This window comes from Lathamus discolor, chromosome 2, assembly GCF_037157495.1.
Source record: "Lathamus discolor isolate bLatDis1 chromosome 2, bLatDis1.hap1, whole genome shotgun sequence".
Taxonomy (NCBI): domain Eukaryota; kingdom Metazoa; phylum Chordata; class Aves; order Psittaciformes; family Psittacidae; genus Lathamus; species Lathamus discolor.
The window spans coordinates 115,505,515-115,532,348 of NC_088885.1; the positions used below are offsets into that span (position 1 = coordinate 115,505,515).

At 43.2% G+C, this 26,834-nt stretch overlaps 1 protein-coding gene across 1 annotated transcript in view; it reads right to left on the reverse strand.

Annotated features, from left to right (window-relative positions):
• Positions 1-357: 357 nt before the first annotated feature.
• Positions 358-26,834, reverse strand: part of GAREM1 (GRB2 associated regulator of MAPK1 subtype 1) — a 108,007-nt gene continuing 81,530 nt past the window's right edge. The window contains exons 3-6 of the mRNA XM_065668187.1: positions 26,188-26,318; positions 15,276-16,454; positions 9,995-10,161; positions 358-6,685 (exon numbers count right to left, since the gene is read on the reverse strand). Of these exons, the coding sequence (XP_065524259.1) occupies positions 5,776-6,685; positions 9,995-10,161; positions 15,276-16,454; positions 26,188-26,318 (2,387 nt within the window). The 3' untranslated portion in view covers positions 358-5,775. The remainder of the gene's footprint in view (positions 6,686-9,994; positions 10,162-15,275; positions 16,455-26,187; positions 26,319-26,834) is intronic.

Genomic DNA, 26,834 nt, shown 5'->3' on the forward strand with positions numbered 1-26,834 from the left:
CTGAGGGCTGGGGAAAATAATGCTGCAGGTGAATGTCTGCTGGAGACAGGAAAGCTGTCTGGCAACCAATTCTTTGGGGAACACACAGCTCGATAGTCTTGCTGAAGGGGATCAAGTGAAATTACAAGATGGGGAGAAGTAATGTGTCTTAAGAGGCTAAATGCAAAAGCCTGATTGCTCCTCTCAATTATCCCAATCTTACTTTGCGAATGCACTATTTGAGAGGTGCTCATTTCCAAATTATATTGAGATGAGCAAGAGGGTAAGTCAGTGAAATTACTAAATGAAAACCAACCATTCTATATAATGTGTGCAACCCAACCAATCTAGTACAACAAATTCAGTACACATTTGAAATATCATGAAAATAGTGTCTTTAATATACAGTTTATATACTTACAATACACGGTTTAAATTTGTTCATATACATTACAGGGATATTTATTTGCACCTGGTTTAAATAATAATTTGCCTTCAGCCTTTTACACAAAAGCCCAAAACAGCACAGAATTCCACAAAACCCATGCTTCGGTTTATAACGGAAATGCACTAAGCCAAAGTTTTGGGGCTTTCTCTTTTTCCCAAGTGTTACTTCTCTGACCTACCCAAAGTGAATCTAAAGACCTAAGAACTAACAGATATTTTTCATATAATTCAGAAGATTGTCCAAGAGAATCGCTCCACACATTTTCACGCTGAAAATTTGGTTATTACAAACAGAAATGGTAAAGTCAGAAAAAGTCCTGCACTGTGAGGAGTTTAAGACATAAGAAATGAAGAGTCATTTATTGCTAGGTGTCAGCAAGAGGTCTGTATTTCCCCACTGCCCTGCTGTCCCTAATACCACAAACAAAAAGGGCTATCCCTCACTTTGATTATGATTTCATTCGTACCTTCCAACTTGCACATGGGAACGCTGTAATTTCAGAGCATCAAAAAGAGGGGTCAGGAGAGTGGGGCTCAGCTCTAGTCCTTTCACACCGGGCCGGTGTTCAGCTTTTAAGTAGTGTGGTGTATCCTCTGCCTGGCCAGCAGGCAGGCACCCTGCTAGGCAGTACACAAGGAGCAGGTGCTAGCACTCTTTACTTAGAGGGGAGACAATCAAGGAACTGATTCAAGACAGGAGAAAACACTTTAAGTGTTGAAAGATGAAGCCTACAAGGATGCTGGAGAGGGACTCTTCATCAGGGACTGTAGTGATAGGACAAGGGGTAATGGGTTAAAACTTAAACAGGGGAGATTTAGGTTAGATATAAGGATGAAGTTCTTTACTGTAAGGGTGGTGAGGCACTGGAATGGATTGCTCAAGGAAGCTGTGAATACTCCATCCCTGGAAGTGTTCAAGGCCAGGCTGGACAAAGCCCTGGGCGACATGGTCTAGTGTGAAGCATCCCTGCCTATGGAACTAGATGGAATTAGATAGGGGTTGGAACTGGATGATCTTAAGGTCCTTTCCAACCCAAACCGTTCTATGATTCTATGATTTTATTTACAGATCGATTTGAAACACGATGGGTTTTGATAGCTATTTATGCTATTTCTCTTAAAGCTATTGCTGTGGAATAAAGTCCATTAAAGTGGCATGTAAAACCATTTTATTGGAAAAAAACCCTGTGTAATATAGTTACTTCAAACCCTAGCTTCTAGCTGCAAACAACACTTTGAAATACATGTTCCTTCTAATTTTGGATGGACTAAATGTTTTCTGTCTCTAAGTTTCTAGCCATTGGCATTTTTTTTGCAATATGACAAGAATAAGATAGCGAATATGCACTTTGAGTTGATTTCAGTGCAGCTTCGATTAGCCAGCCAGGCAGCAATACAAAGATCCATAATCCTAGGCACAATGAGTGCTTAAAGGAAACCAGCATTTCCCCTCAAATCTCCTCCCCGTCCCTCCCTTGGCCAGTTCCATGTCCACCTCCTGAAAAGCCCCTATGCTAGAATCCAGCCTTCACTGATCACTTTCATCAGTCGTTGAGCTGCTACACAACTGTTGCATAGAAAGGATGTGTTTCCTGGTGCAGGACAAAGAGACAGCTCCATACAGAATGACATGCCAGATTTTTTGCTACCAAAATACCCTGACAAGCAAAATCCCCAAGGATAACCCAGAACTTCAGACACTGGTAACTAAATAAGCACCAGAAGCCCTTACATTTATTTAATCTGAGGAAAGAAATCCAAGGTTAGGACTGGCCTTTTTTAGTAATCTCCCTCCAAAAAGTAAGAGCTTTTAGGCCTGCTCTGGCAGAACATATATTGTTCAAACTCGATGGCTACATCTGTGTTAATAGACAAAATGGGCCAGAGTCTGCACTGAGGCCCTAAGGACAACCAACACAGCTCACACAGTCAAACTCCATTACTCTCCAAAACCAGGCTGGTTTCCCCCGTCGCTACCTTCCAAGCTGTGCTTGGGGGTTGCCTGGGATCACTCATTGCATAGGCTGGTTGGATTGCATCAAACCAGGCAAAACCCCATATCAACAGCTCAGCAGAAAGGAAACCCCATGAGAGTGCCCCAGCACTGCTCAGTTTGCAAGTCCTATCAAATCTTGAGTCCTATTCACATCAACTGGTAGAAAGTTTGTATCACAGGGATATTCCCCACAGCTTTCAGACACGTCCTAATCACAGTAGGAACATTAACCCTCTGTCTGTAAGTACCATAAGCAGTGGAGCATTTTGTAACCTTTTACACATTTAAGTCTCTGGAGTTTACACCCACAGTCTTTCTAACAGGACTGCAGGTTCTCTGCTAAGGCCTGAAACTCTTCTCTGCTCCTCCATTTCAAAGGTGCCACCATTCCTTTATTGACAGGGACTGCCCATTAGACCAAGGCATTCACATTGGTTTGCCCTGTTCAAACTGCCTTCTATAGCACCAAGGACAGCCCTGACCCCCCAACCCAATGGCAGCAAAGCTCAAGAGGAAAGTAAATAAATTAGACCCCGTGGGCATTAGTGCTGCTGTAGACACAGCAGTGGAGAGGCCAAGCCACCACACTGGCTGCCTGGTTTGCTCATTACTCCCCTGACTTCACCAGCGCAGATGCTTCAGTCCAGCTTGGGCATCACAGCAGGTAGCTCAATGCTGCAGTCATATGACTCACACAACACAAATCACTAGAAAAGGACTGGAAAATTAAGGTGATGAGCAGCTAAGGGCAAAAGAAAAGGTCAAATGCTAACATACTATGCATAAAAATAAGTAAACAGTGCCAAGCCAGAACAAGACAACTGGAAGGACACCAACAGCAAGTTTGCAGTTAGGGGTTTCAGCTGTACTTTTGCCCACAGAATCTGCCTCTGAAACCATTGGACATTTCTGGGCTTTTAACAGGCCAGTTGTATTTTGGTCTATGCATATGGGATACTAATGCAGCACACCCATGAATGCACATTCCACCAGGATGCTCTCAAGAAAAAACATTCCAAGCAGTTAAGCAGAGATAACAGAGGCGTCCATCCTTGGTCAAAGAGGATCCTCAGGGATGTTAAGACCCTCAGGGCATCAGCAATATTTAATGTTAGTTTTGGTTTGGGTTTATTTTTTTGAGAGAGAAATGTTACTTATTTTTTTAACCCGGAATTAAAAAGCCAAGCAAAACAATGAGAAGTACCTGACATTTAACGTCAGCCCTTTCAAGTCTGAATGCTATTTGACACAGTGAGAGTTAAAATGCAATTGACTTCAACGTGCATACAGCCTACGCACCTGAACAATACTTGAATTTGATTTAGTCTTACTTGCAGCTAAAATATTTTAGGACACTAATTAAAAAGCATCCGGAGAAAGCTATTGATCTGTTGCTAAAAGTCAATACATTAAAAAAAAGAGTAGGATTAGGAACTCTTGGGGTTTTTCTGTTTGGGTATTTTTTGGCTCACTGCTTTCTAGTACTCACATCAATTGGGCTTTGCCCTCTGGCTGGGAACTGGTGATTTGCATTATTGGAAGACAAATAATGCCTCTCGACTTCGGCACAGAGATATGACATGAAACTTGCCCAGGCAACAGAAAACTCTCATTGCAAATATATTCTTTTTAATGAGTCAATATGGTTGACAAAACAGGCAAAAGCTGGCTCTCATTTTTGTTCCTGCTCTTTATCATCTCTTGATGCTCCCAGTATGCAACCTGCAATGCAGAGAGAATTTTTGTACATCAAAAAGTTAAGGAAAGCAGGTGATGGTGTCACCCTAGCCAGGGCTCTGTGCAGCAGCAGGTGAAGCTGCTCCAGCATCCCTGGCTCTGACCACACTTGCTGAAGATGGACACCACAGACTGTTTCCTGAGGACCTCCACAAATCCTCACATTGGGTATCACAGAGGCAGGGGATCCAGGGGTTATTCAGATACATTTCAGAGAGCTCTAACAGCTACAAAAAATCAGCAATGGACTATCAAAATCTAATCCCATTTCTAGCCTTCCGAACAGTTAAATTTGAAAGGTCTCCAGGAGCAGACTGATGTCCCCTTCCCATCTCTCTGCTCCCTTTTGACTGCTACTTCGGTGTGACATTTATTGCAGTGAATTTTTGCATCTGGGCAACTGAATTAATACATCTTAGATTGCTACAGTGCCTCCCACTTCAACACCCACATCCTCCTAGCCCACAGTAAGCAAGACAGGTGAACTTAAACCATCACAAGCATTTCCTGTGGCATGGCCCTAAACCTCACTTGGCCCCTTTTTACCAGTGTGCCATATGCCGTTTCTGTTCCCTCCCACCTTGCTAATGCTTTATTTCAAAGGCATCCTACAGGAGTACTATCGCCTTCCCACACAGATCCGATGGCAGGAACAGAATAGCACAAAGAGCACATTTTCAGATGACTGCAACAGCAGCAAAGGAAACGCAAGGGGTTGCCTTTCACCAGAGCAAGGCTATTGCAAGGGCTGTGCTAGCAGGCTTACTGCAGCAGGCAGGATCTGCTGAGAGGAGCCTGTGCACTGAACTGCCTTTCCCATGAGAAAGCTGCACAACCAGAAGTCATGCTACTCACTCCAGCTATCCGACTACAAAAGCAACTTTTGAAATCTGCAGGTCATAAACTTTTAATTGGCCAGGGCAGAGTGGCTCAGTAGAAAAAATCCCCCTTCTCCCTCCCCTCTGGGCAGTGAGCTAAGCAAGACTCTTAAAAACATTTAACTCTTTTTGCTCAAAGTAATATAGAAAATGTACCCACACTACAGGTAACCAGGAAGATACTGTCAATAAAAATATGCTGCAAGAGTAGTGTATTAGTGGCACTTCACAGCAGTTCTCAACGTTTTCAGATGTAGTGTCAAAAGGATGTTTTTGTGTATCTGAACATGCTCTTTGTTAACAGAAACAGAAGAAAGTCACAGCATGTTGCCAAATATCATTTGAACAGAAACAATCCCATAAGAAATACATTTTTTTTCAGTTAACACAAAACTGTAAACTGGATCGGTGTGTGTCTTTCAGCATCAAATTGTTCAGTAATAAATACGACTAAGTCTTAACAGACTACGCAGTAAGAGTTCCCTTAGTGTCCAGTTTTTAGCAGCTGTTGAACGGTCAGGGATGCACAAGGCACACCTCTGCAGATTCTCTACTTTTATTATTGACATACAAAACAAAAAAAACCTCTGTTCACCACTCAAAAATGTTTATCTGCATAGTAAGAATTTTTCTACTACTATTTACAGAAAGGGCTTTTAGTGCAAAAAAACAGGAAGTGATGATTAGCTGAAGTGCATCGAGCACATCTCGTACAGTTCCACTAATGACTAGTCGGCATCACATCTTGGGCCGCCAGCCATTAATGAACTGCAGTATTTTCTTAACCTGCAATTTGCTTAGCTTAAAGTCTTCTGACAGGATTTCTTCTGTAAGCTGCACCAGTAAATTGCCATCAATCTTCTCTGTAACAAAAAATGATATGACATCTTCTGACAGACCAATAAACCTCAGTGATTTAGACACTTCCTCTATCGAGAGTCCAGAAAGGTCTGTGGGTGGCTGCCAGGGAGAGCCATCCCCACAAGATCTTGGTGCTAATTGGAGGTGGAGGGGAGATGAGAAGGGATAAGACACAGAGAACGTATCCTGCGTGCCCTTTTTAATGAGATATTGGTCTTCCAAGAGGTCTGGGGAACCAGCTTTTGACTCCTCCTCAGCACCATCTATTTTCAGCGGCAAGGGGCACATGTCTGTAACTGCTTTCTCTTCACTTGACTTCGGTGCCCGAGGAGGTAAGGCAGGACAAGAATGGCTCTGCTTTGCATCGCTGACGCCCAGAGTTTTCTCATCAGTGCAGTCTAGAGAGTAACTTGCTGACTTTGGACAGGTAGAGATGGTGTTTGTGAACTCTGCTGGGGTCAGCGGGGAGTACCCCGCCGGGAGCTCACACCCATCAAAGTCGAAAGTCAAAGGTGCTGGACAGTTTCTCTTTGGCGTACCTGGAGTCTTCTGTCTGGGGTAACTGTAGCTCCTGCTTGGATCAAGCAGAAAATCACTCTTATTGTGGCCCTCAGCAGTTCCTGAAAAATGGTTTGGCCAAGATAACCTCGAAGGCAAAGCTTCAGATGCGGGGCTTCCCAAAGGCATCGTGCTTTCAGGCTCTTTGGATTCGTTTCTCATGTTACAAGGGTAGCAGGAAACAGGTGTGCTCTCAGCTGGGTTGGCGTTGTCGCTCTCTGTGACATTGCTTAAGGAACAAAGCAGAAAGGATGTCATTAGTATGAAAAAATGTGGCATTTGAATAAATTCATAAATCATCTGACAGAGTCAGAGGGTGGCTGTCACAAGGAAATAATCTTCTTTCCTCCGGCAGAACTTCTCAGATGTGAATTAACAACACATTTGAATAATGCATTGACAGTTCTTTTACTCTTTCTACAAGCCTGACAAGATGCTGATATACCCAGAAGCCTCACGTCTTGGCTTTTCAAGCTCATAAAAAAGTAGATGTCTCAATTCAGTTCTGTGTCATCTTCTGAATACTCAGTTTCCACTGTTGAATTCCTGAGGGACACCACCATGGAAAAGGAACAGCCTCACATCTACTAGATGCCCTAATCCTGTATTTTATATTTATATACCACAGATGTGTCATGGAATGTAAAAGCTAAGATGGGTAGGTCAGCACTGCAATAGACCCAAGCTTGACTGACAAAAGAGATGACCAAAAGCCCTTTTGGAACCAACATTTTCACTTGTTATGGCACTGTTGTGTGCACAGGGCACAGGATCCTTTCCCACTGCTCACTGGTACAAAACCTGCTTTTTGCACCAGTGCACAAGTGCACAGTACAATAACACAGAGTTAACTTAATGCTTACTGCCAAAGGAAGAGTCTTACCTGGAAGGGTAAGCAGACTTCACTGTACACATTCAAGTATCAGGCTTTAAGCTTATCACACAGTAACTTGTTTGCATGCCCATATCCTTAAGAAGCAATTACGAGAAACATTTGCTTTTCAAAGGCACTTAAAGTTTCTCTGACCTACTTACAGGTGGTTAAACTAAGCTCAGCCTGTCTGAGAGAACTGATGGTTTTTACCCTGGTGTTCCTGAGAGACACATGCCAACAAAAGCATATAATCTGTTATCAAAAGCAAATGCTTGCAGCTTTTATGCCATTTCTAAAAGAAAGTCTGAAGGGCTGGATTGATCTTTGGAATTCTGGCCAATTAAGCCAGAACACTAGAAAAAGAATTAGCAAATTTATAAAATATGTACTTCATACAACAGACGGAGAACAATAGTTGAAAAATCACTTTAATTACTCACCTCTCTCCCCTGGAAACTAACTACTCAAGAAACTGTCATCATTATGTGAACAGCTCAGGGAAAACTGCTTCAGGAGGGCAGCAGCTTTCAAAAACATGGCATAGTTTTGAACGGATTGACACAAAATTAGTTCCCTGTGCCTTGCACTACCAACTGGTCATTTCTGGCTGCTTAAAGGCCAACTGGTTGCATGTTAACAATGAAAAGCGTTTTTCACAAACCAAGCCATTGGGCTGCTTGATTAAGAGAAGATAGTCAGTGAGGCATTGTAAACCACTAACTGTACAGAGAAATCAAATTGGTTGATCCTGTTTCTGTTCTCTAATTCAATATCAGAAATCTGAACATTTAATGACTTAAAAGATTAATGGAATTACCAAAAACTGATAAAGTAACATTTTCAAAGTGCTTCCTTGTTTGTTCTCCACCAATATTAACTCACTGGTACTCAATGTCAAAGGGGGAAGTTTAGATTGGATATAAGGAAGAAGTTCTTTACTGTTAGGGTGGTGAGGCACTGGAATGGGTTGCCCAAGGAAGCTGTGAATGCTCCATCCCTGGGGGTGTTCAAGGCCAGGTTGGACAGAGCATGGTTTGAGTGGCATGGTTTAGTGTGAGGTGTCCCTGACCACGGCAGGGGGGTTGGAACTAGATGATCTTAAGGTTCTTTCCAACCCTAACTATTCTATGATTCTATAATGCCAGAGAGACCTCAACAACAGCTGAAGTCAGGCATCAGGCATATTTATAGTCAGATAAGGACAAATCATACCGGCTTGGTGTTTAAAATATTGGCTGTAACCTCTCATTATCCAGAAAATAAGGTCATTGATAAAAATGGCAGGACTTGAGAAGCAACTTCATCAACAATCTGGTTACTCTGCAAACTGCCATTTTCTAGCAGCTTTTTCTACAGCACTATGTCGAGACTATCAAAATGGAGATATCTGGTCTGGACCCAAGCTGGAGATGAATTTCATGCAAATACTGAGAAGTTCAAGGCAAATTATATAATTTTTTTAGGTTGGAAAAGACCTTTAAAATCATTGAGTCCAACTATTAACCCAGCACTGCCACATCCACCACTAAATCATGTCCCTAAGGCATCACACCTACACATGCCTCCAGGGATGGGCACTCAACCACTTCCCTGGGCAGACTTCTCCAAAGCATGATGACCCTTTTAGTGAAGAAACTTTTCCTAATATCCAATCTAAGCCTCCCTGGGACCAACTTGAAGCCATTTACTCTTTGCTTGCTATTTGAGAGAAGAGACTGATGTCCATCTCGCTACAACCTCCTGCATTCCTGAGAAACTTCACTTCTCAATGTTTTCCTGGTTTCTTGGGAAGCAAATATATTCTTAGCTACAAATAGAGAAAGCAGGATTTGGTGGGCCCCAAATGCTGGGAGGTCTTGTGCTCAGCCTCCTGTGGAGTTGACCTTGACAGAACTACTCAACTGGCTTTCATAAAAACAAACGAGCAGCCTTGATCTAGACTGATCATTGCCAGATACACAACACTAAGCTGCAAATCTGCACTATGGTTTAAAAAGGCAATTCCAGCATAAATTATTATACCAATTGCATCAAGGCTGAAATGATTTCAGTGGTGCTTCAGGTCAGTTTGCAATATCCAGACATGTAGTACCTTGTCACTGAAGAGATACCAAAAATAATGGCAACAGGACATTCAAGGCACAAAGGAGACGAGACTTCAAAAGGTGTATACACTTTCTGAAGCCAAAGGAAGAACACTGCATTGCTTGGAAGAGGTATGCAGCCACATAATTAAAAATTTACTGTCAACTTTCTACTAAGCCTGAGTGGATTTTCCAGTTTGTGGGTTAGGTCTGTGCTGAAGTGGGTTTGATCTGGAAGCTGTCTGGCCCCCTTCTGCCACACCTCACTTTGCACTCAGTGGTGTCTGCTGGCCTCTCTGTTCTCCATCACACCCACCCCACAGGTTCCCACATAGTTGGCACAACACATTTCTGGACTACCACGCACCTTTTATGCCTCCACTTATCACAGCTGGCTGCACTGCATGATTGTAGCACTGAAATCTCACCCCAAAACCAGCTGTTCTGGTTTGAAAATTCAAGCCTTTCAAGAATTATAAAGAACTGTACAGGATTTTCAATTTAGACAGCCTATTCCACCTCACGAGATTATTTATAGCAGTATGTGCTAGCGCAGAGCTCTCACAGATCAAATACATACATGTTGTGCAGTCCCGAAGAGTAGTAGGACAGAGTAGGGCTGGGAGAGCGGGTCTGCTGTCGTGCAGGTTTGGCTGTACGAGGAGGGATGGAAGGACTGGTGGAGGATGGCTTTGAGCTCCGTGGTGGGACAGGAGGAGCATTCAGGAGCCTGCATTCCTCTTTTACCTGTGCAAAAGAAGAACATGTAAGTAAGCAGCAAGAAAATCTGGGCAACAGCACTCTCAAACAGATGAAACACATCTGGTTCTGCCTTCTTCCGTGAAAGGAAATCACTAAAAAGAGAGGAGAGGAGAAAAATGATGCTAATGACATACACTTGCAACAGTATGTGGCTGTCACAAAGAAGTCCAAAAGAAAGCATTGCTACCAGTAGCGCTACTAGCAATCTTCTTTAGGGTGCTTCTTGGTAGTTTGATACCCACTCATTTAAAAAGTGGCAGCAATAAAATGATGTAAAAGAACCTTCCAGTAATGTACAAAATCAGAAAGACTGCTCCAGATCCTTTACGTTCAGTAAGGAGCAATTAATTAGGATGAAGCTTCATTAGCACTGTTTATTTAGAGGTAATAAACCAAGCTTATGTAATGAAAAGATCTCAACAGACTTTTGATGTTTCCTGACTTGCTTCACCAGTGATACTCAGCCATCCAGCTCTAGGATAATTCCCAGCCTCTTTGTCTCACTCCCCAGGAACAGCACATATATCTCCTATTTCCCAGATGCTGGGATTCATGCCTGGAGCTTCACTCCTTCTGTAGCTGACAAAGCAGTCCAGGACGAGGTTAACTACAAATCATAAAAGCTGAAAGGTGTCAGCAGAAGAGCCTGTTCAAATACTGCACCCAGCCAACAGGTCTAGGTCTATTTTTTTGTAGCCAGACAACTTCGCAGCTTAAAGCACATGACTGTAGCACTGCTTATCTGAAATTAACCTTGGTCTGCCTAGGAAGAAGCAAAACATCAGGATCCACCCCTATGGAAGAAACGGAATGGCAAAAATGATGGAATTAAGACCGTAATCTCATCAATACACATTTGGAAGAGCAACTTTATATAGCAGGGCTAGAGGCTGAGGAAGGCTACTGAGAACTAGTCTGCCAGGCAGGATTTTTAAGGGCTCGCCACCTTCTCCCAGGTAGGAGGAGACCTCTATGTTCTCCTCGTCTGAAACAGTGTTAGACGCACCAGAAAAGGGAAATTCTCTTTGTGTTTGGGAGCTATAGTTTATTTTTAAATTTAGCAACCCTGCAGAGCTAAAAGTTATCTTAGCAGTTCTGCAACACATAATTAGCAATAAAACGGATTTATTCAAAAACAAAATAAATGTGGAACCTTTTGCAATCCACTTCAGTGCTTTCAAAATGCAACAACCCATTTGGTACTTTTGTGAAATGGAAAACTGGGGGCTAGGACATTGTAGGACATTTTTTTCCTAATTCAAAACAAGTCAAAATTACAGGAAATGCCCAACAGCATAAAACACTGAAATAAATCTTGCTGCAAGGGTTCTTATTTGCTCTTTCAAGGAGGAAAAAAAAAGAAAAAAGAGGAAGAATCAACTTTATTCATGTTTGTTATTGAATTCAGGCATAAAACTCTTCAGCCATCTTAGTGCTGTGCCCCAAGAATGCCTAAGGACTTTCAAATCTTTTTCCCCCAAGTCAGACTAGGTAAACTGAATACTGCATGCCACTGAATATATAGTCATGAGGTTAGAGAGATCATTCAGGGGAGCTCTTGAAGCACAGCAGACGGTCAAGGGCTTAAAGGGATTCTTTCCTGGGGAGACTGCTGGCATACAAAGGTGCTGGCATAACAAACTATGTCAAGTTCCCCTGCTGACCTAGACTGCAGATCAGAACAAGCCCATAAATAATACTGGTTTGCAGTCCCAGTTGGTCCCTGTCACAAGACCACAATTACAGCTGCCAGACACGGCCCTCTGGAAACCCAGCAGAGGAATAAAAAGGAGAGCTTCTGCAGATTAAACTGACAAGAGCCAGGGGAAACTTCAGAGGGGAGCTGCCCTCACTAGGTCCAAGAGAACAACAATGAAATAGAGGAGGGGAAGAGCCATGGTGCGACATTAGAATCACCTCGATGGCTGCTGCTCTTAGGAAATATTCTTTCACCCAGAAGCACTGGATGCCATACAGCTGCCAGGCACAGATAAAGTGCATTTGCATTGCATGTCTCAGGACTTTTACTTGTCACTGTCCAAGCTCTCCCACGCTCCAACACTCCTTCCTGTGACCTGGGTACAGTGACCTCTTTCTGATGGTGTGAGGTGCTACGCTGATCTAAAGACCTCTGCTCCTTTTCCTTGGTGCCACTCCAAGCACTGCCAGCACCACTGGACCCTGTCACTCCTGAATGTGGGCACTGTAGTGACCACTTCTGAGGTCATCCGGGTGAAACCCACCCTATCACTGGCACAACCATGAGTGTAACACTCCTTGCCAACAGGCGCCTGAACTTCCAGCACGCTCCATCAGGGACCTGCCTTCAATCAATCAGGAAAACAGCCTCTGATTTTATGCAAATGAGTGGTGGAAGACTGAAGCAATCTCTACTTTACAGGCCTTAATTCAGAGGTCATTTCCCACCCCCTCCCATCCTTCTGCCTTGAAACTACTTCGATTTTCTGACAGGTATTTACAAAATACATGTGATATATCAGCACGCTTCATCCTGCCAGAGAAAAGGAGATCAGACCAGCTTCTGAAATACCCAAATGTCCTTTTCCCTCCTGCAAGCAGCTCCTGTACACACATTTTAAATTTAGTCCATGCAAATATACAATTGCCAGCCAATCTTTATACAGGAAGGCTATGGAATATCATTCTAGGGGGAGTGATGACTAAACCGCATGTTCACCAGCCGCTCCTGAGATCTACTTATTCTATAAATAACCTACATGGAAACCATGCAAACATCTCCTTGGCCCCAACTACTGATGAATTCAGTAGGTCACTGATACTCATTCCAAAGCTGTTCCAGGAAGCCACAAAACCGAGTCTAAATTATTATCATCTATGGAGACGTAAGTTTTTTATTCTGTTTTAGGTTTTATGGGCTTACGCCCCCTGCCCACTTCTAACTGGAAGCTAATATCCTTAACAGATACATGCTACATGGCTTGAAAGCAATACGGAAATTGCTGACAGCACTCACACATTACCTCAGTAATGTAAGACACGCATGACAGAACTGTCATTTTTCAAAATGACCTTAAAAGACAACGCATGTATCCTTCCCAAACACCACCCTGCTGCCCCCAGAAGGGAGTCACTATTCCATGAGGTTTCCCCAAGTGTGAGGGTCCACACTGATGCTGCGCTGTTGTTCCCTAGCTTCCCCAGCATCCCATCACCCATGCCTCAGCCATGACATCGAGTCACCCTTGCCACAGCCATGACTCGGGGGGCCAGCACCCCCCTGCCCAGGGGCTGCCCTCACCCTGCTGTAGGGCAGCCTTCCTCCCTGACCCCGCCTCGCCCTCCTGCCCGCTCCCTGGCACTAGCTCCAGCGCTCCGTTGACCCTGCACTGAAGCAGTTCAGCTTGCAGAAATCAGCAGGAAACTAATCATTTTGCAGATCCAGACCTGGCTGCCTGCCCGAGTGCCAGAGCCAGCACAAAAGAGGAGCCAGGACCATGTGGCTGGGAAAGGAGGAGGAGAAGGAGGAGGAGGGTGGGACCAGCCCCACACCAGTTTACATCAGTGTAGGCTGCCAGGGAACCTCATCCCGATATGGTGCTGCTGGGCACCTGGCCAAAGGAGTCTGGACAAAGCAGTGGTGCATACCTGACCTCTCAGGCTAGGAAGTGCTCTTGGGTTCCCGCACTTAGACATTATATATAAACACTCTGCTACGAAGAAGTAATGTCTTAACTTTCCTGTCTTTGCTGAAGCTGCTGCAGCTGCTTTTTGGGGAAGCTCTGGCAGCACAAAGGGCTGCAGTTATGCATTTTGTGCCTGCACTGGCATTCTCTCTTCTTATCACCACAACTCCTGCACAGCCTGACCAGGGGATCCCCACAGGAATACACTGCAGACTAACCCAGCAAATACATACAACTTAGTTTTCAAGCAGATTGAGACCTGCCTCATGGTGGAAAGGCTCTGGTGAATACTGTTGGACTGTTAGATGGCAATAAGAAAGGGATGGCATCACCATGGTTTGCTGCAGTTTGGACTTAGATGAGTTTCAGCTTACTGTGCAGCCACACTCTTGAAAATACCATAGGACTTGCAAGTGGAATGATATTTTTTAAATACAAATTCAGCAAAAAACCTGCAAAACTAATTTGTTAAATAGTAATATCCACCAAGATTTACGTGACATAAGAATGTATCATTTAAATTTTGCTAAAGGTTCCGAAACACTCTTTCCTGGGGGAATTTTTCATTTTTCCTTTCCTTTTTTAAAAATTAATGTTTAGGACCATGTCAAGAGACCCCATAATGAATGGATTTTCCACGTTGTCCACATAAGCTCCTGCTGATAAAACATATTTGTATTTGTGCCTCTGAAGTCTCCATGACATTTCAGGTTTGGAGAAGTGATTTCTCTCATGCGCATTCATTAGAAACCCTAGGAGAGGAAACATGCTTTGTTTAAAACTGACTCCCCTAGAAGGGTCATTTATGAACTCTGCAGAGTTCCTATTTAAATGTATTTTCTGTCAATAAGCAGTACAGAACGATTAGCTCAGGTCTAAAAGTTTCCTTGAAGACAAAGACAATATTCTTCAAAATCAGCCATAAACTCATAATAGAGAAGACAATCGCATTAACAAACGCTTCAAATCCATAAAATTTCTAGCTGCCTTCATTATAAGGGCCTGTTAATCAAAGATGCACACACGATCTGAGGTAGTTCCAAGCGGGGTTATGCGCCACACACTTTGGCCACAGAAAATGCGAGAAAACATGAAGGCCACATGGAGAGACGATTTGGATAGTAAGGGAAGGAAGTGACCTAGCAGTTCTTAGACCTTGTTTGTGTGAGCAAGAAAACCCAATAAATATCACCTGAAAGTATCAGGATTAAGCCACATGATCCATTGTATTAAATACACTTTTCAGACATGAGTTACATTTAGAAGTAGACTAGTGGAAGCTGCGCATCTCATGAACTCTTAACCGTTTCCTTGCCCTCCATATCCACACCACCTCCCTCTCCCCCAGGTCTTCACTAAAGAAACCCGATTCCCAAGCAAACTTTTCACCAGCTAAAATCCAGAAAGAAACCAACATAAATAATCCTGACTTACTGCTTCTGATTTGGGAGGCACTGGAGGTGGAGGTAGGGAAGCATCTGAAGACTTTGTGGTTGTTCCAACAGCTGCAGGCACAGGAAGAGATGTGGTACCATACTTTGATCGGAAAGACCCTCTGTAGTTGTCACATTTGTTCTTCTCACTTAGTGAGCGAGTGAGAGGCTGATCACCAGCCTTTCCAGACCCTTGGTCCAACCACAGCTCTTCGTAAGGAAGTTCTGGTTTAGTAGGCAGAAACATCGATTCTTCGCTAACTTCAGGGAAAAGGTAATCACTGCTACTGTCACCAGACTCCTGGTACTGAAGAGCATCATGAGAGAACAGGGGCCACTCGTTACACAAGTCCCTGCAGCCATGGAGGTTCACCTCACTATTCCCGTGCAAGTTGTTTCCATAGACGCACACTGACAGCCGATGGAAGGACTGCGTAAGCTCATCCCGTGCGTAGCTGAGGGAGTTGGGCACGTGGCTGTGCCCCGTGCATCGGCTCTTCTTTGGGCTCTTGCAGTCTTCATTCCAGTCAGTTTTCACATCTCGCACGGCACGGGAATACTCATCTATGTCAAACTGTTCCTGGCATATATTAAACCAATGCTGGATGAGGGATTCATGCCACAGCTCCCCCTTTACCAGGCTGTCAGGTAGAATAAATTTCGGAAGCGACAAGTGCAATGGAAAATGCATGGGAATAATTTTGTTGCCACGAAGCACACAACAAACCACCACAGTCTTGGTCTGAATGTTGACAAACTTGTACCTGTGCCCTTCACGGATAAAATGCAGGTCATAAGGATTCCTTGGGGTAGGACTTGGCACAGTCACGTTAACAGGCAGCCTGGTTTTCTCTACTATATTGCGAATTGTGTGCTCACCTTCTTGCATCTGCACCTCCAGCGGGCTGCGGGTGCTGAACTTGCCCTTACACTGGAAGGGGAGACTGATGCTTTCGTTGGTCCTGTGGTTCATGCAGATGAGGCAGGGCATTTTGCCTCTGCCTAGCTTACTAATTGAATTAAGCTTCCCGATTTTTTTGAAGATGGTGTTGAGTCGTGACTTCTCCTTAGAAGATTTTGCATAAAGGATTTCTGCTTGCCCCATTAAAGTGAGCTCATCCCCAGTACTAAGGGTAATGTTGTAAACTTCAGTGTCTTCATTGCACTCACCTGAAGCCACCTGCAAAACAACAATAAAAAATCTGGTTTAAGACTTCAAATCATATCAAAGCTATTGAGACTGAACTTACAAGGCTATCTATTGGGAGAAACTGAACTAACTTTATTTGGACAGCTGAGTAGTCAAGCACAAGGTGTTTAACTTGAGGCTCGGTCAGGCAACCTTTTTTATTTTCCTGCACATTCCTGCATATTACCAAAGCGAAAACAGCCACATGAAACTGCTAAAGAAAGCATGAGACCAAATATAAACATGTTTTAAGGACAGGACATTCAAATAGCCACTCGTGTCAATACAGCTATCACAAAGCATGTCTGCGTTCCCTTGGGTATCTTTTTTCCCATGCCCTTATTTTTGCTGTTCGCCAGAACTTATTTGCCAGGCTCTTGAGGGAAGCAAACATCTTTCCATCTTCAGCTCCCTGAGGAGCAGAAAAGGTGATCTCATCATTACAGATGAAGCATATCCCTTTGATAGAATCTCTTCCAGGCTAGGGGAAATGACAGATGACATCTATTCCCTGAAGAAGTCAAGAATATTGGTCTATCCCATATGCCTAACTCCCCCTCTGCTTTGCTCTCCTAGTCATAGACTTCCTTCCTCATTTTTTGATCATAATTGCAATTTAAGAGATTAAACAACATATGCACAGCCATGTGTGTGCTTTTCTAGTATGGAAATGGTACTGGAAAGAAAGAGAAAAAAATAAAGGAAGGCAAACCAGATGTCCGAGGCTGATTTGTTCCTGAAGTTATTTCCTTAAGACTGGAATAGCTCTTTACAGACAAGATTGCTCTGCTCCATATTCGAGTGGTTTAATGTGAAAAACTCTTTTCAGGCACCTAACAGAACCTACCCAGCTCCTCCTCAGCAGCAGATACCTACTCATAAAGGAAGGTACATCAGATAAACACTACTGGCCTGTTATAGACCATTTCATTTGGAAATATTTAACATTAAAGAAATTACAAATGAAAATATATGCTGAAATTGTATATCCCTTCCTCACCTCCGCAACCCCTGAAGACTTCATGAAGCTGTCTGAAGTTCAGATTCTGGGCTTCGAACTTGGGTATCATTACAGAAGAGCCACTGCATGAAATCAAGGTTGTACTTCCAATCAGTTAATAACAGAGAAGCGCTGTGAATAACACTTCCTCTTGTAAGACGTGATCTGCAATTCACCCCTATTTGTGAAGTTGTCACTCACTTCTGCAAGCCTTTCAGAGCAAATGCACAGGCAGCTCAGTACCGCCTTAGCACTTCAGTCTCAGGGCTTCCAGAGAGGAAGTCATTCGAGCTTGAATTATCTAAACAAACACTAATTGGTCTAACCCAGGAAACTACTAGGATTTATGGTGCGTAATACTCATTCACAGTTCACACCACTGGCTAGACAGCATTCTGAAACACCGCCACATGAAAGGAAAGCACCCTGTGTTTTTGCTGATAACACTGGTGTTACACTCATTGCTGGTTTCTCCTCAAAGGCACCACAGAGCGCTGCTTTTGAGCTGCAGTCTTCGGTGGAGCTGTTAAGGGCTGAGGAAATGCAGGACTCTGTGCATGTACCATTCCATCTCCCCTTCTCATTCTGACAGGGCTTATACTGAAATAACATCATTTTCTAGCATTGATAAGTCCCCACAAAAGGCTTCTCTGGACAACGCCAGCTACACTGTCAGATACTTTAACTTGTGACAGCACAAGTTCTGTCTTCCTGCAGGACACTGACTGGAGCAAGGGAGGTGTCACAACCTACGGCTGTGGGAGCTCCTGCTTAGCCAACTTGCAGTTCCCTGCTGGCTCACAAATAAACAAGGCACTGTAGAAGGAAATGGAGGGTCAGATGTGAAGCCACAGAGGTAACTAACTGGCTGAGCTTCAAAACGTGGGTCTTGCAAAGCAGCTGCTTACTGATGGCATCAATTTCAACCAGTCAAATAGCAAATGGATATTTAAATCCAAGAGGCATGTTCAAAGATAAAATCATTCTCAATTAAAAATTCTGGAAAACATGCTTTCTTTTTTTCTTTTTTTCTTTTTTTCAATAATATAGTCACAGATAATAACAGGTAAAATAAAGCTGAATTTTACTGTGCTGGAACAAAAGAAAAATCATGCCACATTTCTAGTTTGGCACTGAGAAAAATACTGTTCAGCATTCTGCCTTCTGAACAAAAATATAAGGTATCAGCTGCTGTCCAAAACTGTAATAAAAACAGTGAAAAAACTAAATGAAAAGTCCAAGACTGCACAACTTTTATCCCTATCCACTAAATGCTGCTATGGTGATGTTAAGTCTGCTGGTACAGCAGGCTAAGTATATCTTAGAATTTAAGTCCTGAAAGTCAAGAAAGCTAACTCCTCTCTTCTTGTGTTAGGTTATTCATTCACCACCACATGCTGATTAACATTATAAAGCATACATGGTAGATAAATATGTGTTACAGGCTATTAGCAACAAATATATACTGTACATATATATATACACACATATATAAATCTCAGTACATATCGTACCATACATACCAATGCACAGATATCTCTAAGATTTTGTTTCTCAGATTACATAGCTATACGATCTTTACTTTGTTCTTGTAGCAAAGACCTATGAAAATCAAACTTGCTCTGTCCTGTTCATTCAAACATTTTACTTCATCAATGGCCACAAAACTTAGAAAAACATCAACAACAGACCATGGACATTAGCACAGGACATCAGGTCAGGCTTGCAGAATCCTCCAGGTTGGAAATGACTCATCCAGTGCAACCCGCTCTTCAAAGCAGGTGTAGTTATGGCAGGCTGCTCAGGGCCCTGTCCAGTTAAATGTTCAGTTTCTCCAAAGACGGAGCACCCACATTTTCTCTGGGCAACCTCTTCCTGTGTTTAACCACCCTTGTCTTAGGTTTTTGGTTTATTTATTTACTTTTTTTTCTTATATTGGAGCAGAATTCTCAAGTTCCAACTTGTGCCTTTTGTCTCTTGTCCTCCCACTGGGCAGATGAGTAAGTCTGTCTTCTTCGTACCCTCCCTTAAAGTAGGTAGCACAGCAGAGACCTCCCCTCAACCCTCTCAAGGCTGAAGGAACCCAGACGTCCCTGCCTCTCCTAATACATATTTTGCTACAACTCCCTGACCATCTTCATATACTGGACTTGCTCCTACATGTGAATGTCTTCCTTGTATGAGGAGGTTATTGGAAAAAAGCCATTTCCAAAACTGGAAGCAATACTCCATTACATTTTATTACAAGTGCTGATAGAGAATAATCACAGTCCTTGACTTGCAGGGTGCACTCTAGTTTATATATCCCAATACGCTGTTGGCCACCGTTGTTACACCACCAGTGCTATCTGCTGCGTACCGCTCAGACTTTTTCCACAGAGTCACTTTCAGCCTGTTGCAGAGCTTATGGCACCTCAAGTGCTGCGCTTTGCACATGCCTTTGGTGAACCTCAAAGGGCCCCTGACAGCCTAAGAATCAGTCAAGCACAGCAGCTTTTCAGAATAGATTTGATTAATGCCATATAGTACACTTAAAGACATGATCTGTGAGAAAGTACTTATCATAAATTATTCCTAAAAGGTAGAATGGGTAACACCACACCAGACTCTGCTTCCTCTACCTTCCATGCTCCCAGCACTGACCCAGCAGGATGTGCACCTTCAAGCACCCCATATTCCTTCATCCTTCCGCTGAGAACATGCCCCATGCACCTTCTGCTTCTTGCTATGCCATCACTGGCAGGGTGTAGCATAGCTCTATGCTATTTCAGACACTTTGGACCTGCTAGTGGCATGTCCCAGCCCACACACGACACAGCGTATCACTGGTATATATGACAGAGAAGACAGCACTGCGCTATCACAATGGCAGAATTAAGGTAGTTCAGAACACAGGCTGACGCAGAAATAACCACGTATTTTTTGTGGCAAACTATTGGGATCTCCTCATAATTCTGGAAAATGGGTAATGCTACAGAAGCCAGAAAGCACTCGTGAAACCTTCACTCAGCTGCATGACATATCTGGGAGGGCTGACTTTGCATTCCCAGTGCGGCTCTGCTCTGCCCCACACATTCAGCTGACTCCCTGCCTCCTCCTTTGCCCACATCCAAGCAGTGCACTTGCCTCCTTTGGGACTTTGCCAGGTTCAGTTTCCAGCCTTCAGGTGTGAAGACCCTGCAGCTGGTAGGAAGCTGACACTAGCTGAAGGAACGAGGGGAAGGAAGGCAGGACTACACATTGACCTCAAACATCTGCGTAGTGGGATTGTGCCCTCATATTTTATTTGTGTGTGCGTGTGTCCTCCTCACATCTTTTTAAAACAGGAATTGTCTTCTGGGCAATTCCAGTGCAGTAACTCGCAGCAGTAACCACCATGATGCCAATAAGTTCATAGCCCTGCAGGTGTGCACGTCTCTATCTCCTCTTGTTTACTCCCCATGCTATGTGTGTTTGCATAGAGGCATGTAAGTTTTGCTCCCAGTGAAGCCAACTTAGTGGCTGGAGTGCCAGGAATTCATTCCTTTGTGCTGCTCTTCAGGTGCTCTCCCTGATGACCTGTGATCCCCCTCCAGGCTTTGAGCATCTATTACTGACACTATCACCAAAACTAGTCTCACTGTCTCCTGCAGCTCAGCCACCCTCTAGGAGGTCTTCTGCTTGGGCACGCCTTTGCAGGCAGCTCTGCTGCCTCTCCCTGCCCCAGGATAAAGCCCAGGGCACTTATTGCAGCCTCTCCCTGCAGCAGCTCAGTCTGGCTGGAAGCACCAGCCTCTGCTGGGGTAGATGGTGCAGACACCCTGCCAAGCTGCAGCCTTTGCTCTCAGATGAGTGCCCACCATTCTGCATTGAGGGTCAGGCAGGATGACTGCCCTTGACCTGTGCAGAAGGTCACAGAATGGTGCCCGGCTGATGGCAAGTCTCTTCACTCATCCACTCCAAAGCCAACTAGAAATCACTGGGAGATGTTTGAACTGAACAAATCCTAATGCAAAAGACCCACAGAATGAGAACCTACCACATGCTGTACTTACCCTTCATCTCCCTGCTGCTAAATGTTTCCTTCATACTAACTGTTCCCTATTGATATCAGGATGCTGAGGGGTTACTGGCTTACAGACAACTTACCAAACACACTGCAAAACCACAGCGGATTAAGTCACAGAATCACAGAATCCCAAGGGTTGGAAGGGACCTCAAAAGATCATCTAGTCCAACCCCCCTGCAAGAGCAGGGTAACCTACAGTACATCACACAGGAACTTGTCCAGGCGGGCCTTGAATATCTCCAGTGTAGGAGACTCCACAACCCCCCTGGGCAACCTGTTCCAGTGCTCTGTCACTCTTACAGTAAAGAAGTTCTTCCTGATGTTAACGTGGAACTTCCTATGCTCCAGTTTACACCCATTGCCCCTTGTCCTATCACTGGATATCACTGAAAAAAGCCTAGCTCCATCATCCTGACACCTACCCTTTACATATTTGTAAACATTGATGAGGTCACCCCTCAGTCTCCTCTTCTCCAAGCTAAAGAGACCCAGCCCCCTCAGCCTCTCCTCATAAGGGAGATGTTCCACTCCCTTAATCATCTTTGTGGCTCTGCGCTGGACTCCTTCAAGCAATTCCCTGTCCTTCTTGAACAGAGGGGCCCAGAACTGGACGCAATATTCCAGATGCAAGTCACTATAGTGTTTCAAATTTCAAGACTCCTGCAATTCGATAACATTCAGAAGCCAGTTAGTTATATCTGCTGCAGCAGACAGGCATCAGGACAGTGATGAATGATTATTTAGGAAACATGTTCTTTTGGGAAAGCTCAAGGATATTGTTTCTTTAGCTTAAGAAACAGTTAACTCAGAAAAATAGATTCTGATAACACCTGAGTCAGTATTCTATCTTGGACTCCAATCGTTCTAATTTGTTACAGTTAGAAGTCTTTAATCACTTGGACACATATGAAGTCCTTGTAAAAATGATTTGTGGCTTTATATTGCGAGTTATACCTTTTAGTTTTCATCAGAGTCACGCAAGCATTGCATTCGCTCTAAAAATTCACAGTCAGGATTTTTATTTTTTTGGTAGTTTTTTTTAACAGTGAGGTCTCTGATTTGTAAGTTACTGCACATGGTTTGGACTATTAAAGTCAAGGGGCTAATCATAGCACTGGATAGGAGACAATTTTTTTTCAGGTCACACAAAATGGATAAAGATTTTTTAAAAATAAAATGAAAGATAAAAAAAAAAAAACAGGCAATTTTATTCAAAGAATTTGACAAAATTCAGTGAGATAGTGTCCCAGATTTCTGCTATAAAACATCTGTCTCCCAAGAGAGAGAACCACCTCATGAAGTACAACTGGTCCTGCTAGTATACACTCATTTCCCTTTCAGCTGAGAGGGACTTTGCCCTGATTGCTGCATTAAAAGCTGGCTTCAGTGCTGTTTAAGCAGAGGAAAGTTGCTATTGCAGAGTTTAAAACTGCCAGTGTAGGTGACAACCTCCTGTATATGTACTTTTGGGGAACTCAGGGTGAGTTTATCAGAGCAAACAGAATTACAATCAAGTCAGGAAATCAATTTTGCTTCACTGTACTGCATTAAGATGTGTCAAAAAAGGAAAAAGAAAAGTTTTCACTATAGATTTATTTCTGCCAAAACGCACACTGCATGGGCCAACACAGTTAAACCACTGTGAAAAGAGGTTCACCTTGAAAAAATAGACAAGAGGTATCACAAGTTCACACCAGCCACACAATGTCTTTGATAGGAAAGAAAAGAAACATTACAGGGCTAATTAACTAACCCACCTCTCCATCCTGGAAAAGCTCTGCAAACAGCTTCACAGCCTCTCCAGCGAGACTTTGTGATATCTTCAGGACAAAAGTTATATCCCCAGCACAAAAAATGATATCCCAGGAGATCTGAAGGGCCCTGAAACACTAAGTGAGCTGTTTTTCAGAGTTCAGGAACTCATGGCTTGTCCAGTGTTCAGTCTATACAACATTGCTGCTTTTTAAGAGAACATTTTGTGAATTGTCCTTGGTATGATGTGGGGGTTTTGTTCCTGGTTTTAAGTCTTAATGCAAATAGCTTCCTGGGTATTTGTATATACTGCCATCTGTATGGGACCAGAGCAGCTGACTACAGAAATCTCTCTAACCCCAACAAAACGGAACAAAAATGATCCAGCCTTCCTCCCCCTTCCCAACCTAAGGGGGGCCTACAAGAAATCTGGAGATGGACTTTTTATAAGAGTATTGATAGGACAGGGGTGAATGGCTTTAAACTGAAAGAGGGTAGATTTAGATTAGATATTAGGAATAAATTCTTCACTATGAGGGTGGTGAGGCACTGGCAAAGGTTGCCCAGAGAAGCTGTGGCTGCCCTGTCCCTGGCAGTGTTCAAGGCCAGGCTGGACAGGGCTTTGAGCAACCTCGTCTAGTGGAAGATGTCTCTGCCCATGGCACAGGGTTGGCACTGGATGATCTTTATGGTCCCTTCCATCCCAAACCATTCTGTGATCCTATGATGAAAACCTAGGGGAAGGAAGGAAGTGAGACCCATCTCAGCTTCCCAGGGTAAGACTGCGTATTAGTTGCTAAAGGGAAAAATAAACCAAGTAAAAATAAAGTACTGTCCTTGGAAAAGATCCCACAGCCCATCACAGCGAGAAGGGAGTTCGCTGAACAGCAGCACTACCTGTAAAATCCTACCAGAGCAGCAAAGGATTTACACTGGGGAGCAAGGTTTGCACCAAGCTGAACAATAACCACAGCATATTGGCACATGCAGGCAGAACTCCACGAGCACAGACAAAACCATGCAGTGACTGCCTGCCTGATGGCAGCCTGTAACTCTACTAGTTCTTTCTTCAAAAAATACCCAGAATTCCCAGACTTCAGAGTTACTCCTCATCTTAAATGCTCCATTGGATATTTCAGGCTAGTTTGTTTTTTTTCTTTTTCTATCAGATGAGCTACCTTTTGATATTCTCTTCTGAATTTAAATGGTCACGCTGCATTGGACAGAAATCAACTTACTTAGTATTCCACCCTTTGCTCTTCTCAGTTTGACAAGATCTCCCCTATATTAAAATTTTAGTGTACATAATTCTCTTCCATGTAAAGGGTTCTTAAGCACTTTAATAAATCCTGTTAAGTTAATTTATTTTTTGGAAGATGATAACCTTGGAATAGAGTTCTATGAAACTGGAAAAACTGCCAAGAGAAACACTGCCAAGATAACTGTGTAACTAGGTTAAACCTGAATTATTATTACTGTTATTTACGTTAAGGAGTATCACTATAATACCTTCTAAAAATGGATTTGATATCTAACAGTGAGCTGTGCTTATTTCTCAGTTTGCTAAATATAACAAAGGGTTTTAAGAGCATTCATATTAAACTCAAGATACAACATTTACGTTCAAACAAACCTGCAGACAAATACTTTTCTCCCTATAAAGTTAAAACTACACACTTTACCGTTCCACTCTCCTGATTTGGTCATTGATCAATTGAGAAATAATGGCACAGCACTGGATAAGGCCAGCAGTCCCAAGGTAAGACTGATTTTCCTGGGTAGAAATGACATTTTCTTGTTGCCTTGAGTTGCCCAGCTATTTCCTAAACACACAAAAGTGTTCCAACTTTCTCATGTAGCCTTCATTCATGAAAAGTTGTGTTTTATAGGTTCTGGTTAATGGAGAGTATAAATGAAAACAACGTATTGTCTTGAAAGACATGAGTCTGTGTCACTGAATGAATTAACTGATGAGCTCTCACACAGCAGTCTTCAATCTTGTTACAGACCTATAAAAACTATGGACTAGCAGCGCAAGAAAGAGAAAAAAACATTAAAAAGTTGTTATACAAAGCCCACCTCACTACACGTGGGACCAGGAAACTACTGGTTTTGCAGCAGCAGTATCAACCAGCTTCCCCTGTAGGGTACATGATGTGGATCTGTGCCACTTCATCCCAGCTCTTCTATCAGTCTTAGGTGGTGTATCAACTAAAGCAAACCAGACAAGCTTGAAGACCACTCTGCTATTCTGGCAGAGCTGACCTACGCTGTGTAGTGTCACACATTACAGGCAGGATGAGTAAGAACAAATTCTGTCTTCCTTGTTTCATGTCACTGCAGTGTGTTTGGTGGCAGCAAGCTCTTTTACACTCATGGGATTGCTGACCCTTTGATGAGCCCAAGAGGTGTGCACATGCAAACACACACACTGAGAACAAGTGTGTCTTTTGTGTTTTTTCTGTTTTACTCACAATGCTATTTAGCTGCAGTAGTTTCGAGAAGAGCAACCCCATCATTTCACCCTGTGTGCTCTCTGAGAATAAAGCTTTCTGGACAGGGATTTGAGCAGCTGCTGCTTAACAGAGAATAAAATTCACACTGCTGAAGGGGGACGAGAAAGGGGGCAACAAACAACGTTTGTTTAAAATATGGCAGAAACATCCTAATTAGATGAATTATTGGATGGATCATCAGCACTGCTCCCCAAAGTGCCATAGGACAGGAGAGCCCTTGGAGGACATAATGATTTAAGATGGCAAAAACAATCCCAAAGGGTACCATCACTGAATGCAGAACACCAAAGGCTCGTTTGTGTCTCAAAAATCACACTTCCCACACAGCACCATTGCTCGCTTGCCATGTATATAAAGGTTGTAACAGTTAATCATTTAGACAGGGATAAATATTTATTCAGGGACTACCTTAACGTTGAATGTTATTTCCTCCATGACGTAAACTCGTTCAGGAAATGCTTTAGCCACCTCCTCCACACTGTTAAAATACTGCACTGGCTCCTTAATATCTCGGTCTTGTTCCAGCAGCTTAAACTGCCCTGAAAACAGATGATAAACAGAAGAGTTGTAAGATATTTATATTGGACAACTGTCACTGTGGCAACTGCTGGCTCAACTTCTTCACCAATTTGCCCAGTCAATTTTTCCAGTTAGTAGCAGCCAAACCAGAAGACGGAAGATTGCAGAGAGTGTCCTAAACCTGCCGCGAAAGGCACCCCATTTCACCAGGTCAGAACGAAAAGCACGTGTGGGAGCTGAAGTTCAGTTAAAAGAGATCCTTTTATCACATGCTCTCTAGAAATAGTAAATAACAATGGAGGCATTTTTGTGTACTTAACTCAGTGTATTAGTATTTGTACAGAAAGCTGTTTCTGGGGCTTACTATTAGAAGTTTTACAGAAAGAAAACACCCATTACTACATAGCCCCGAAACAATAAACATAAGGGTTTGGCTTTGTTTTTAGCATCACCAAGCAGCTATTAAAAAACACTAGGCTAAAACCCTTTTCCTCCTAGGCTTCCCCAAGAGTGGAAAAGCATTTAATTTTCCTTAA